The 13,197-nt window shown below is 42.7% G+C and overlaps 1 protein-coding gene across 5 annotated transcripts in view; it reads right to left on the minus strand.

The window, feature by feature from the left end:
- jade1 (jade family PHD finger 1) overlaps positions 1-13,197 on the minus strand; it is a 63,825-nt gene that overhangs the window by 46,221 nt on the left and 4,407 nt on the right. For 4 of the 5 annotated variants that reach the window (XM_046335173.1, XM_046335172.1, XM_046335175.1 and 1 more), the window contains exons 3-4: positions 5,689-5,753; positions 2,562-2,719 (exon numbers count right to left, since the gene is read on the minus strand). In XM_046335173.1, coding sequence (XP_046191129.1) covers positions 2,562-2,719; positions 5,689-5,753 — 223 coding nt within the window. Of the gene's footprint in view, positions 1-2,561; positions 2,720-3,170; positions 3,302-5,688; positions 5,754-13,197 lie in introns of those variants that run through there. The other variant, XM_046335176.1, reaches the window with a different exon arrangement.

Below are 13,197 nucleotides of genomic sequence, written 5' to 3' on the forward strand. Positions count from 1 at the left end.
GCAGAAGGGGCTCTCAGAGAATTCACTGAGAGACACTGAATTACGTGAGAGTCACAGGATTGTGATAGAGCTCATATGGTCCTTCTGTAGCTCAGTTGGTAGAGCATGGCGCTTGTAACGCCAGGGTAGTGGGTTCAATCCCCGGGACCACCCATACGTAGAATGTATGCACACATGACTGTAAGTCGCTTTGGATAAAAGCGTCTGCTAAATGGCATATATTATAAAGATGGACTTTGATAACTAACTCGGACTTGTGTGTGTGGTTTGCTCCCATTATTTGGTAAATAGAGGAAATTTCCATGACAAGGTGAAGGTGTTTATGTTGGCCATAATGGATACAGAATAAAATGGATTTACACCACAATTCAGAAGAGAATGCCTCATCTACAAAAATCATATTTACATGAGATTTGTCCTCCATCAAATGGTAGTATGGCAGCCATATTGGATTTTGAACCCCAAAGATAAACCTGTGGTGGCCCCCTGACTAAATTGCAAGAGTAGTAGCTAAAGATACAAAACTCTTTAAGGAACCTTGGACCCCAAAATGTCATTTTGATGTCTGAGCCCACTTGTTTTCCTTAGTGACGATTACAATAGCCACAGCATAGAAAAAAACATGTTTACTGTGTGTATTCTTGTCAGACAGGCCCATAAACCACTGAATGAGAGAACATTTGACTTGGAAAGTTGTCTATTAATCAGCTAACACAAAGTAAAGCTTATATTCATTATAAATATTCATAGTTGATATATTCCCCTGTTGTATCTGTTTCCAGGTCTATGTTTCCTAGATGCATTAAGATATTATAATGCTGTTTGTTTGTTGTATGTAGTGCAGACAACTGACAACTTCTATTCCACATTTTAGCAATATCACAGCATGTAATATTGGGTTACATGAGTTTGTGGCCCATCCTCCTTCCTGCCAGGCATATTCTGCACTTTTTCAGTTAAAGGGGTGTGTCACAATATTGATCAATTTAATCTCTTTTACAGTAAAACACTTTTACACAGCCATCAACTGGGAGACATTAGGGATGTGAAAAAACATAGTTGTGTTTTGTTCTACCTCGGGTAGAAGCATCTCTAATGTAGGGCCTTGCCACTGGCCTACTACATGTCCTACTGGGCTACAGGTTGAGGGATGGTGTTTAGGCTACATGTCCTACAGGTTGAGGGATGGTGTTTAGGCTACATGTCCTACAGGTTGAGGGATGGTGTTTAGGCTACATGTCCTACTGGGCTACAGGTTGAGGGATGGTGTTTAGGCTACATGTCCTACAGGTTGAGGGATGGTGTTTAGGCTACATGTCCTACTGGGCTACAGGTTGAGGGATGGTGTTTAGGCTACATGTCCTACAGGTTGAGGGATGGTGTTTAGGCTACATGTCCTACAGGTTGAGGGATGGTGTTTAGGCTACATGTCCTACAGGTTGAGGGATGGTGTTTAGGCTACATGTCCTACAGGTTGAGGGATGGTGTTTAGGCTACATGTCCTACTGGGCTACAGGTTGAGGGATGGTGTTTAGGCTACATGTCCTACTGGGCTACAGGCTGAGGGGTGGTGTTTAGGCTACATGTCCTACTGGGCTACAGGCTGAGGGATGGTGTTGAGGCTACATGTCCTACTGGGCTACAGGTTGAGGGATGGTGTTGAGGCTACATGTCCTACTGGGCTACAGGTTGAGGGATGGTGTTTAGGCTACATGTCCTACTGGGCTACAGGTTGAGGGATGGTGTTTAGGCTACATGTCCTACTGGGCTACAGGTTGAGGGATGGTGTTTAGGCTACATGTCCTACTGGGCTACAGGTTGAGGGATGGTGTTTAGGCTACATGTCCTACTGGGCTACAGGTTGAGGGATGGTGTTTAGGCGACATGTCCTACTGGGCTACAGGCTGAGGGATGGTGTTGAGGCTACATGTCCTACTGGGCTACAGGTTGAGGGATGGTGTTTAGGCTACATGTCCTACTGGGCTACAGGTTGAGGGATGGTGTTTAGGCGACATGTCCTACCGGGCTTGAGGGATGGTGTTTAGGCAACATGTCCTACCGGGCTTGAGGGATGGTGTTTAGGCAACATGTCCTACCGGGCTTGAGGGATGGTGTTTAGGCAACATGTCCTACCGGGCTTGAGGGATGGTGTTTAGGCAACATGTCCTACCGGGCTTGAGGGATGGTGTTTAGGCAACATGTCCTACCGAGCTACAGGTCCTACCGAGCTACAGGTTCTACCGAGCTACAGGCTACATGTCCTACCGGGCTAAATGTCCTACCGGGCTACATGTCCTACCGGGCTACATGTCCTACCGGGCTACATGTCCTACCGGGCTACAGGCTACGTGTCCTACTGGGCTACACGTCTTACCGGGCTACATGTCTTACCGAGCTACAGGCTACATGTCCTACTGGGCTATATGTCTTACCGGGCTACAGGCTGGGGGATGGTGTTTAGGCTATATGTCCTACCGGGCTACAGGCTGAGGGATGGTGTGAGGGCTATATGTCCTACCGGGCTACAGGCTGAGGGATGGTGTGAGGGCTACATGTCCTACCGGGCTACAGGCTGGGGGATGGTGTGAGGGCTGACAGGGACCTGGACTCCCTTCTCCCACTCCTGTCTCCAGGGGTCGGCCAGGACGTAGTAATCCTCAGGGTTCAGTTGGTACGTGTCATGGAGCTTCATGGCCGTGATGAAGTCTGTCCTGAACACCTGCACAACACAGGGACACAGACAGACACTCACTTAATACCTGGGACACAGACAGATCACTCACTAAATGGGACATAGAGACACAAAAAGATCACTCACTAACTGGGACATAGAGACACAGAGAGATCACTCACTAACTGGGACATATAGACAGACAGATCACTCACTAAGTAATTGATGAGTGTAGGGTAGGACAGGAGCGAGTCGTGTTCTTTCGACCAAATGATTGAAGCATTTTTAAACAAGTATTTCTTCATATATTGACACACCCTGTGTTTTAATAAACTGTATGCACTGAGCTTGTCTGATTCTTTAAGCGCACTGTTTGATTAATTAATTAACACACACAAATTACTCTAGAATGAGTACGAGATTGATTTGATTGTGTAGGGCCGGGCTCAGACATGCTGCGCTGTGTAAAAAAAAAAAAAAGACTGACTGTAACTAGCACCTGTTGTCTGTCTCCTCCCTGCCGCGGCGACCACCACAGAACATCGGAGTTTATCGCACTCGCCCTCTCAGGCTTGTTGCTGAAGCTGCAACATAATCACAGCCATTTCTGATTGAAAAGTTGTTACCGAAATCCCTCATTTGTTTAGGAATAACATTCCCTATTCCCTCAACCCTTGCTCTCTCCATGTGAAACATGTATGTATCACATGCACGTTATCAATAGCCTATCATAATCAAATCAATCCGTTGGTTATAACCAACTCTGAACACCGTAACAGCAAAATGGACTCAACAGGCAAATGTTTACTGGTTGCTCAGGAGGGAAAGAGAAAGTCAGATGTGTGGAAGACATTTGACTTAGTTGTGGAAACTACTGGAGATCCAGACAAAGGAGGGTAAAGGAGCAGGCCTCCAGCTCCATGGTGGTTCTACAAGGCTGCTATAAGGAGGGTAAAGGAGCAGGCCTCCAGCTCCATGGTGGTTCAACAAGGCTGCTGTAAGGAGGGTAAAGGAGCAGGCCTCCAGCTCCATGGTGGTTCTACAAGGCTGCTGTAAGGAGGGTAAAGGAGCAGGCCTCCAGCTCCATGGTGGTTCTACAAGGCTGCTATAAGGAGGAGATCAGGACAAAGGAGGGTAAAGGAGCAGGCCTCCAGCTCCATGGTGGTTCTACAAGGCTGCTATAAGGAGGGTAAAGGAGCAGGCCTCCAGCTCCATGGTGGTTCTACAAGGCTGCTATAAGGAGGAGATCAAGACAAAGGAGGGTAAAGGAGCAGGCCTCCAGCTCCATGGTGGTTCTACAAGGCTGCTATAAGGAGGGTAAAGGAGCAGGCCTCCAGCTCCATGGTGGTTCTACAAGGCTGCTATAAGGAGGGTAAAGGAGCAGGCCTCCAGCTCCATGGTGGTTCTACAAGGCTGCTGTAAGGAGGGTAAAGGAGCAGGCCTCCAGCTCCATGGTGGTTCTACAAGGCTGCTATAAGGAGGAGATCAGGACAAAGGAGGGTAAAGGAGCAGGCCTCCAGCTCCATGGTGGTTCTACAAGGCTGCTATAAGGAGGGTAAAGGAGCAGGCCTCCAGCTCCATGGTGGTTCTACAAGGCTGCTATAAGGAGGAGATCAAGACAAAGGAGGGTAAAGGAGCAGGCCTCCAGCTCCATGGTGGTTCTACAAGGCTGCTATAAGGAGGGTAAAGGAGCAGGCCTCCAGCTCCATGGTGGTTCTACAAGGCTGCTATAAGGAGGGTAAAGGAGCAGGCCTCCAGCTCCATGGTGGTTCTACAAGGCTGCTATAAGGAGGGTAAAGGAGCAGGCCTCCAGCTCCATGGTGGTTCTACAAGGCTGCTATAAGGAGGAGATCCAGACAAAGGAGAGTAAAGGAGCAGTGCTGTGAGAGTATTGTGTGTGTCAGATTACAATATTATTTCTGACCATTTGGAACAGTGGAACAACTATAGTGATGCACCGATATGCCATTTTTGGATGATACCGATATCCGTTATTTTCCCAAAAACACTGATTTAAAATGGAGCAGCCATTTACACAATGGGTTAAATAGATAACACAAACACATGGACACAGTGGTCCAAGGCACTGCATCTTAATGCAAGAGGTGTCACTACAGTCCCTGGTTCAAATCCAGGCTGTATCACATCCAGCTGTGATTGAGAGTCCCATAGGGCAGCGCACAATTGGCCCAGCGTCGTCTGGGTTTGGTTGGGGTAGGCAGTCATTGTAAATAAGAATTTGTTCTTAAAAGTGACTTGCCTAGTTAAATAAAGGTTACACACAAACACCACACTGACCAAAAAGTTATTTTGTTGGCATTTACGTATGTCCACATTACCAGTAAAACATCATCAAAAACTATTTATTTAACTTACTTGCTGTGCTGTTTCGTTGTTCAGTCGTTTCATTCTCAACCAGGATGTCTATGAAAAGGAGTTTGGGTCTTTGCGTGTCAGAAAATATATATTACTATTTGACGTGGCTTGTTGACCAACCAGGACGTCACATAAAATGATGAACGCGTTAAATTATCAACTGTGAATTTAGCCACATTTATTGTCAACATGTGTGTATTAAACACTATTTCAGAATTGGATCCCTCTCTTTCTACAGAATTGGTATATCGCCTACCCTACGATGGACACTATAGACTCACCGTCTCCGGCATTGGCCCGTTGTACAAACAAATAATTGACTGTCTCAACTGTTTTTGGGGAACAGTCATAATGTAAAATGATGTAACAGGTGAAACTAAGAAATGGCAACCTGCTTCATCTCCCTAACGTATTGTACAAGTTGACTCCAGGTATTAACTTACTAAAAAACGGATAGTTTTGATGATATTGAAAAAAACTATACCATTGCCTTTTTCAAATAACCCGGTATACGATATATATGGTCAACCTCCCAAGCCTAAAATAGGGACAAACAGATCATTAAATAACTGGGACAGACGACATTCATCAGCACACAGCAACAAGCAGACAGAAGCTGGGTGAGGGGTTAGGTGACTTACTTCTGAGGGCTTCTTCCAATTGGCTCTCCTGGGTTGAGAATGTTGGGACCAGGAAGTGGAGTTACCTTAAAGATGACAGAGAAAAGACATCAGACATCTCAATTATCTGACATTTCCTTACTTGTAGTCCAGTGGCAAGGCCCTACATTAGAGATACTTCTACCCGATGTAGAACAAAACACAACTATGTTTTTTCACATCCCTAATGTCTCCCAGTTGATGGTTGTGTAAAAGTGTTTTACTGTAAAAGAGATTAAATTGATCAATATTGTGACACACCCGTTTAACTGAAAAAGTGCAGAATATGCCTGGCAGGAAGGAGGATGGGCCACAAACTCATGTAACCCAATATTACATGCTGTGATATTGCTAAAATGTGGAATAGAAGTTGTCAGTTGTCTGCACTACATACAACAAACAAACAGCATTATAATATCTTAATGCATCTAGGAAACATAGACCTGGAACCAGATACAACAGGGGAATATATCAACTATGAATATTTATGAAGTAGGGATGTTAACCGGTTAGCGACCAGAAAAACATTTGACCGGTCATGCTTAACAGTAAAAATGTGCATCATTTTGTGGAATTAAATTGGCACGTGTATTTTCATTAGTCGTCATGCATTTTATTAAATCACACACACACACACACACACACACACACACACACACACACACACACACACACACACTAGTTAGAGAGGAATAGTCTACCACCTGTCAGACAGCACCAGAGAAGCTCCTCAAAGTCTGTAGACGACTGGAGTGAAACCTGTTTTTGTAAGGCCAGTCATTGGTCAGCCCAGTCATTGCGTAACAAATAACAATTCTAAATGCAACTGCGTGTTAACTTGTGGCCACGATTTAAAAATAAGCTATTTTAATTTCTCAATCTCAACTCATAAAGTGTGCCACCCTATTGCCATTCAGCTGCATAGGGTATAGTTTGCCTATAATACAATGTGAGCTGGAGGCAGTATAATGTAATGTAGAGGCAGTATAATGTAATGTAGAGGCAGTATAATGTAATGTAGAGGCAGTATAATGTAATGTAGAGGCAGTATAATGTAATGTAGAGGCAGTATAATGTAATGTAGAGGCAGTATAATGTAATGAAGAGGCAGTATAATGTAATGATGAGGCAGTATAATGTAATGAAGAGGCAGTATAATGTAACGTGGAGGCAGTATAATGTAATGAAGAGGCAGTATAATGTAATGAAGAGGCAGTATATTGTAACGTGAACTGGAGACAGTATAATGTAACGTGGAGACAGTATATTGTAACGTGAACTGGAGACAGTATATTGTAACGTGGAGGCAGTATAATGTAACGTAGAGGCAGTATAATGTAATGTGAGGCAGTATAATGTAACGTGAACTGGAGACAGTATATTGTAACGTGAACTGGAGACAGTATATTGTAACGTGAACTGGAGACAGTATATTGTAACGTGAACTGGAGACAGTATATTGTAACGTGAACTGGAGACAGTATATTGTAACGTGAACTGGAGACAGTATATTGTAACGTGAACTGGAGACAGTATATTGTAACGTGAACTGGAGACAGTATATTGTAACGTGAACTGGAGACAGTATATTGTAACGTGAACTGGAGACAGTATATTGTAACGTGAACTGGAGACAGTATATTGTAACGTGAACTGGAGACAGTATATTGTAACGTGAACTGGAGACAGTATATTGTAACGTGAACTGGAGACAGTATATTGTAACGTGAACTGGAGACAGTATATTGTAACGTGAACTGGAGACAGTATATTGTAACGTGAACTGGAGACAGTATATTGTAACGTGAACTGGAGACAGTATATTGTAACGTGAACTGGAGACAGTATATTGTAACGTGAACTGGAGACAGTATATTGTAACGTGAACTGGAGACAGTATATTGTAACGTGAACTGGAGACAGTATATTGTAACGTGAACTGGAGACAGTATATTGTAACGTGAACTGGAGACAGTATATTGTAACGTGAACTGGAGACAGTATATTGTAACGTGAACTGGAGACAGTATATTGTAACGTGAACTGGAGACAGTATATTGTAACGTGAACTGGAGACAGTATATTGTAACGTGAACTGGAGACAGTATATTGTAACGTGAACTGGAGACAGTATATTGTAACGTGAACTGGAGACAGTATATTGTAACGTGAACTGGAGACAGTATATTGTAACGTGAACTGGAGACAGTATATTGTAACGTGAACTGGAGACAGTATATTGTAACGTGAACTGGAGACAGTATATTGTAACGTGAACTGGAGACAGTATATTGTAACGTGAACTGGAGACAGTATATTGTAACGTGAACTGGAGACAGTATATTGTAACGTGAACTGGAGACAGTATATTGTAACGTGAACTGGAGACAGTATATTGTAACGTGAACTGGAGACAGTATATTGTAACGTGAACTGGAGACAGTATATTGTAACGTGAACTGGAGACAGTATATTGTAACGTGAACTGGAGACAGTATATTGTAACGTGAACTGGAGACAGTATATTGTAACGTGAACTGGAGACAGTATATATTGTATAACGTGAACTGGAGACAGTATATTGTAACGTGAACTGGAGACAGTATATTGTAACGTGAACTGGAGACAGTATATTGTAACGTGAACTGGAGACAGTATATTGTAACGTGAACTGGAGACAGTATATTGTAACGTGAACTGGAGACAGTATATTGTAACGTGAACTGGAGACAGTATATTGTATTGTACGTGAACTGGAGACAGTATATTGTAACGTGAACTGGAGACAGTATATTGTAACGTGAACTGGAGACAGTATATTGTAACGTGAACTGGAGACAGTATAATGTAACGTGAACTGGAGACAGTATAATGTAATGTAGAGGCAGTATAATGTAATGTAGAGGCAGTATAATGTAATGTAGAGGCAGTATAATGTAATGTAGAGGCAGTATATTGTAACGTGGAGGCAGTATATTGTAACGTGGAGGCAGTATAATGTAATGTAGAGGCAGTATAATGTAATGTAGAGGCAGTATAATGTAATGTGAGGCAGTATAATGTAACGTGAGCTGGAGACAGTATAATGTGGAGACAGTATAATGTAACGTGAGCTGGAGACAGTATAATGTAACGTGAACTGGAGACAGTATAATGTAACGTGAACTGGAGACAGTATAATGTAACGTGAACTGGAGACAGTATATTGTAACGTGAACTGGAGACAGTATATTGTAACGTGAACTGGAGACAGTATATTGTAACGTGGAGGCAGTATAATGTAATGTAGAGGCAGTATAATGTAATGTGAGGCAGTATAATGTAATGTGAGGCAGTATAATGTAATGTGAGGCAGTATAATGTAATGTGAGGCAGTATAATGTAACGTGAACTGGAGACAGTATATTGTAACGTGAACTGGAGACAGTATATTGTAACGTGAACTGGAGACAGTATATTGTAACGTGAACTGGAGACAGTATATTGTAACGTGAACTGGAGACAGTATAATGTAACGTGAACTGGAGACAGTATAATGTAACGTGAACTGGAGACAGTATAATGTAACGTGGAGACAGTATAATGTAACGTAGAGGCAGTATAATGTAATGTAGAGGCAGTATAATGTAATGTAGAGGCAGTATAATGTAATGTAGAGGCAGTATAATGTAATGTAGAGGCAGTATAATGTAATGTAGAGGCAGTATAATGTAATGTAGAGGCAGTATAATGTAATGTAGAGGCAGTATAATGTAATGTAGAGGCAGTATAATGTAATGTAGAGGCAGTATAATGTAATGTAGAGGCAGTATAATGTAATGTGGAGGCAGTATAATGTAATGTAGAGGCAGTATAATGTAATGTGGAGACAGTATAATGTAATGTGGAGGCAGTATAATGTAATGTAGAGGCAGTATAATGTAATGTAGAGGCAGTATAATGTAATGTAATGTGGAGACAGTATAATGTAATGTAATGTGGAGGCAGTATAATGTAATGTGGAGGCAGTATAATGTAATGTGGAGGCAGTATAATGTAACGTGGAGACAGTATATTGTAACGTGGAGACAGTATATTGTAACGTGGAGACAGTATATTGTAATGTAGAGGAAGTATAATGTAATGTGGAGGCAGTATATTGTAACGTGGAGACAGTATATTGTAACGTGGAGACAGTATATTGTAACGTGGAGGCAGTATATTGTAACGTGGAGACAGTATATTGTAACGTGGAGACAGTATAATGTAACCAGTATATTGTAACGTGGAGACAGTATAATGTAACGTGAGCTGGAGACAGTATAATGTAATGTAGAGGCAGTATAATGTAATGTAGAGGCAGTATAATGTAATGTGGAGACAGTATAATGTAACCAGTATATTGTAACGTGGAGGCAGTATAATGTAACGTGGAGACAGTATATTGTAACGTGGAGACAGTATAATGTAACGTGAGCTGGAGACAGTATAATGTAACGTGGAGACAGTATAATGTAACCAGTATATTGTAACGTGGAGGCAGTATAATGTAACCAGTATATTGTAACGTGGAGGCAGTATAATGTAACCAGTATATTGTAACGTGGAGGCAGTATAATGTAATGTAAAGGCAGTATAATGTAATGTGGAGGCAGTATATTGTAACGTGGAGACAGTATAATGTAACGTGAGCTGGAGACAGTATAATGTAACGTGGAGACAGTATAATGTAACCAGTATATTGTAACGTGGAGGCAGTATAATGTAACTCTTCTCCAGTATATTGTAACGTGGAGGCAGTATAATGTAACCAGTATATTGTAACGTGGAGGCAGTATAATGTAATGTAAAGGCAGTATAATGTAATGTGGAGGCAGTATATTGTAACGTGGAGGCAGTATAATGTAACCAGTATATTGTAACGTGGAGGCAGTATAATGTAACGTGAGCTGGAGACAGTATAATGTAACGTGGAGACAGTATAATGTAACCAGTATATTGTAACGTGGAGTCAGTATAATGTAACCAGTATATTGTAACGTGGAGTCAGTATAATGTAACCAGTATATTGTAACGTGGAGGCAGTATAATGTAATGTAAAGGCAGTATAATGTAATGTGGAGGCAGTATATTGTAACGTGGAGACAGTATATTGTAACGTGGAGGCAGTATAATGTAACCAGTATATTGTAACGTGGAGGCAGTATAATGTAACCAGTATATTGTAACGTGGAGGCAGTATAATGTAACCAGTATATTGTAACGTGGAGGCAGTATAATGTAACCAGTATATTGTAACGTGGAGGCAGTATAATGTAACCAGTATATTGTAACGTGATATAACACTATTTGACGAGTTAAATAAGTTTTTAATTTGACACGTTTCATAACACAGTTCTATCATAGAATGCCTTGTAGCACTGTCAAAGCTGTACAAAAAGTCTGCAAACAAGCAAACATCAAACGTCCACCGATTAGCAGCACTGTAGAAACTATTACACTCAACTGAACGACTTGATTAGTGTAGTGTTAGCTAGCTACATAGCTGTCTTTGCCGTCTTCGTATCCAAGATAATTGTGTAGTTTAGAGTGTGTAGTCTTAGAGTGATTATCTTAATTTACCGAGGTTAGCTAGCCAGCTAGACACTGCTAGCTAGCCAACAGCTAGCCAACGTCTTCCGAATAGAACTCAACAACCCGGTCGCATTCCGCTTCGCTCTACAGGTAGTATCACATTTTCATTTCATTCCATTACAGTACAACGGTTTGATTTGTTTGATCGTAGCTAGCTACATAGCTAGCTACATAGCCGTCTTTGTATCAAAGATAATTGTGTAGTCTAGAGCGATTTTCTAGGTTAGCTAGCCAGCTATTGTCGTTCTTTTAGCCACAAAGTCAAAACTGGCTATATTGCATGCCACTCAAAACAATCCTATGTTGCACATTTTGTAGTTTGCATTCGGTTCAGGCCAGGAAGATACGACCATATTCTCTAGAATACCATAGCACCTAGCCATGGCCTACAGACAATGCCACAAACTCCCGGCACACACAACCAACATTGGAATGATATTCTAATAAGCTAAATAATTCCATATGTGATGCCTAGCGACCCATATCATTGCGATGCCTAGCGACCCATATCATTGCGATGCCTAGCGACCCATATCATTGCGATGCCTAGCGACCCATGTCACTGCGATGCCTAGCGACCCATGTCACTGCGATGCCTAGCGACCCATGTCACTGCGATGCCTAGCGACCCATGTCACTGCGATGCCTAGCGACCCATGTCACTGCGATGCCTAGCGACCCATGTCACTGCGATGCCTAGCGACCCATGTCACTGCGATGCCTAGCGACCCATGTCACTGCGATGCCTAGCGACCCATGTCACTGCGATGCCTAGCGACCCATGTCACTGCGATGCCTAGCGACCCATGTCATTGCGATGCCTAGCGACCCATGTCATTGCGATGCCTAGCGACCCATGTCATTGCGATGCCTAGCGACCCATGTCATTGCGATGCCTAGCGACCCATGTCATTGCGATGCCTAGCGACCCATATCATTGCGATGCCTAGCGACCCATATCATTGCGATGCCTAGCGACCCATATCATTGCGATGCCTAGCGACCCATATCATTGCGATGCCTAGCGACCCATATCATTGCGATGCCTAGCGACCCATATCATTGCGATGCCTAGCGACCCATATCATTGCGATGCCTAGCGACCCATATCATTGCGATGCCTAGCGACCCATATCATTGCGATGCCTAGCCACCCATATCATTGCGATGCCTAGCGACCCATATCATTGCGATGCCTAGCCACCCATATCATTGTGATGCCTAGCCACCCATATCATTGCGATGCCATATCATTGCGATGCCTAGCCACCCATATCATTGCGATGCCATATTGTTGCGATGCCAAGCCACCCATATCACTCTTTTAAATCTGGCTGTTTTCAATAGCCTACAGCCAAAATTATATTGAAACCAGCATTTTTCTTTTTTCAGTTAACTCCTAACTGAGGTTAGATAGAGCTCGAAATTAACACTTGTCCGGGATAAGCAACAACAAAAAATGTTTATCACAATATCAAAAAATTACTCCAATCAGCATTGGATCAGAGCCAAGTATGTTGAGTGGTCGGAAATCCCGCTCATCGGTCGCACTCTGGCACACCACATTTCCAACCACTTCGCTAAAAACCCTCATCACTCAGAGGAAGAAGAAAAAAATTGCTGCTCCAAATTCTGACCATTAAAATGACCATTTAACCAACACCCATCTATTTTTGTGACTTCCTGGACCTACCATTTAACCAACACCCATCTATTGTTGTGACTTCCTGGACCTACCATTTAACCAACACCCATCTATTGTTGTGACTTCCTGGACCTACCATTTAACCAACACCCATCTATTGTTGTGACTTCCTGGACCTACCATTTAACCAACACCCATCTATTGTTGTGACTTCCTGGACCTACCATTTAACC

This window comes from Oncorhynchus gorbuscha, unplaced genomic scaffold (genome assembly GCF_021184085.1).
Source record: "Oncorhynchus gorbuscha isolate QuinsamMale2020 ecotype Even-year unplaced genomic scaffold, OgorEven_v1.0 Un_scaffold_666, whole genome shotgun sequence".
In the NCBI taxonomy this organism is placed as follows: Eukaryota; Metazoa; Chordata; class Actinopteri; order Salmoniformes; family Salmonidae; genus Oncorhynchus; species Oncorhynchus gorbuscha.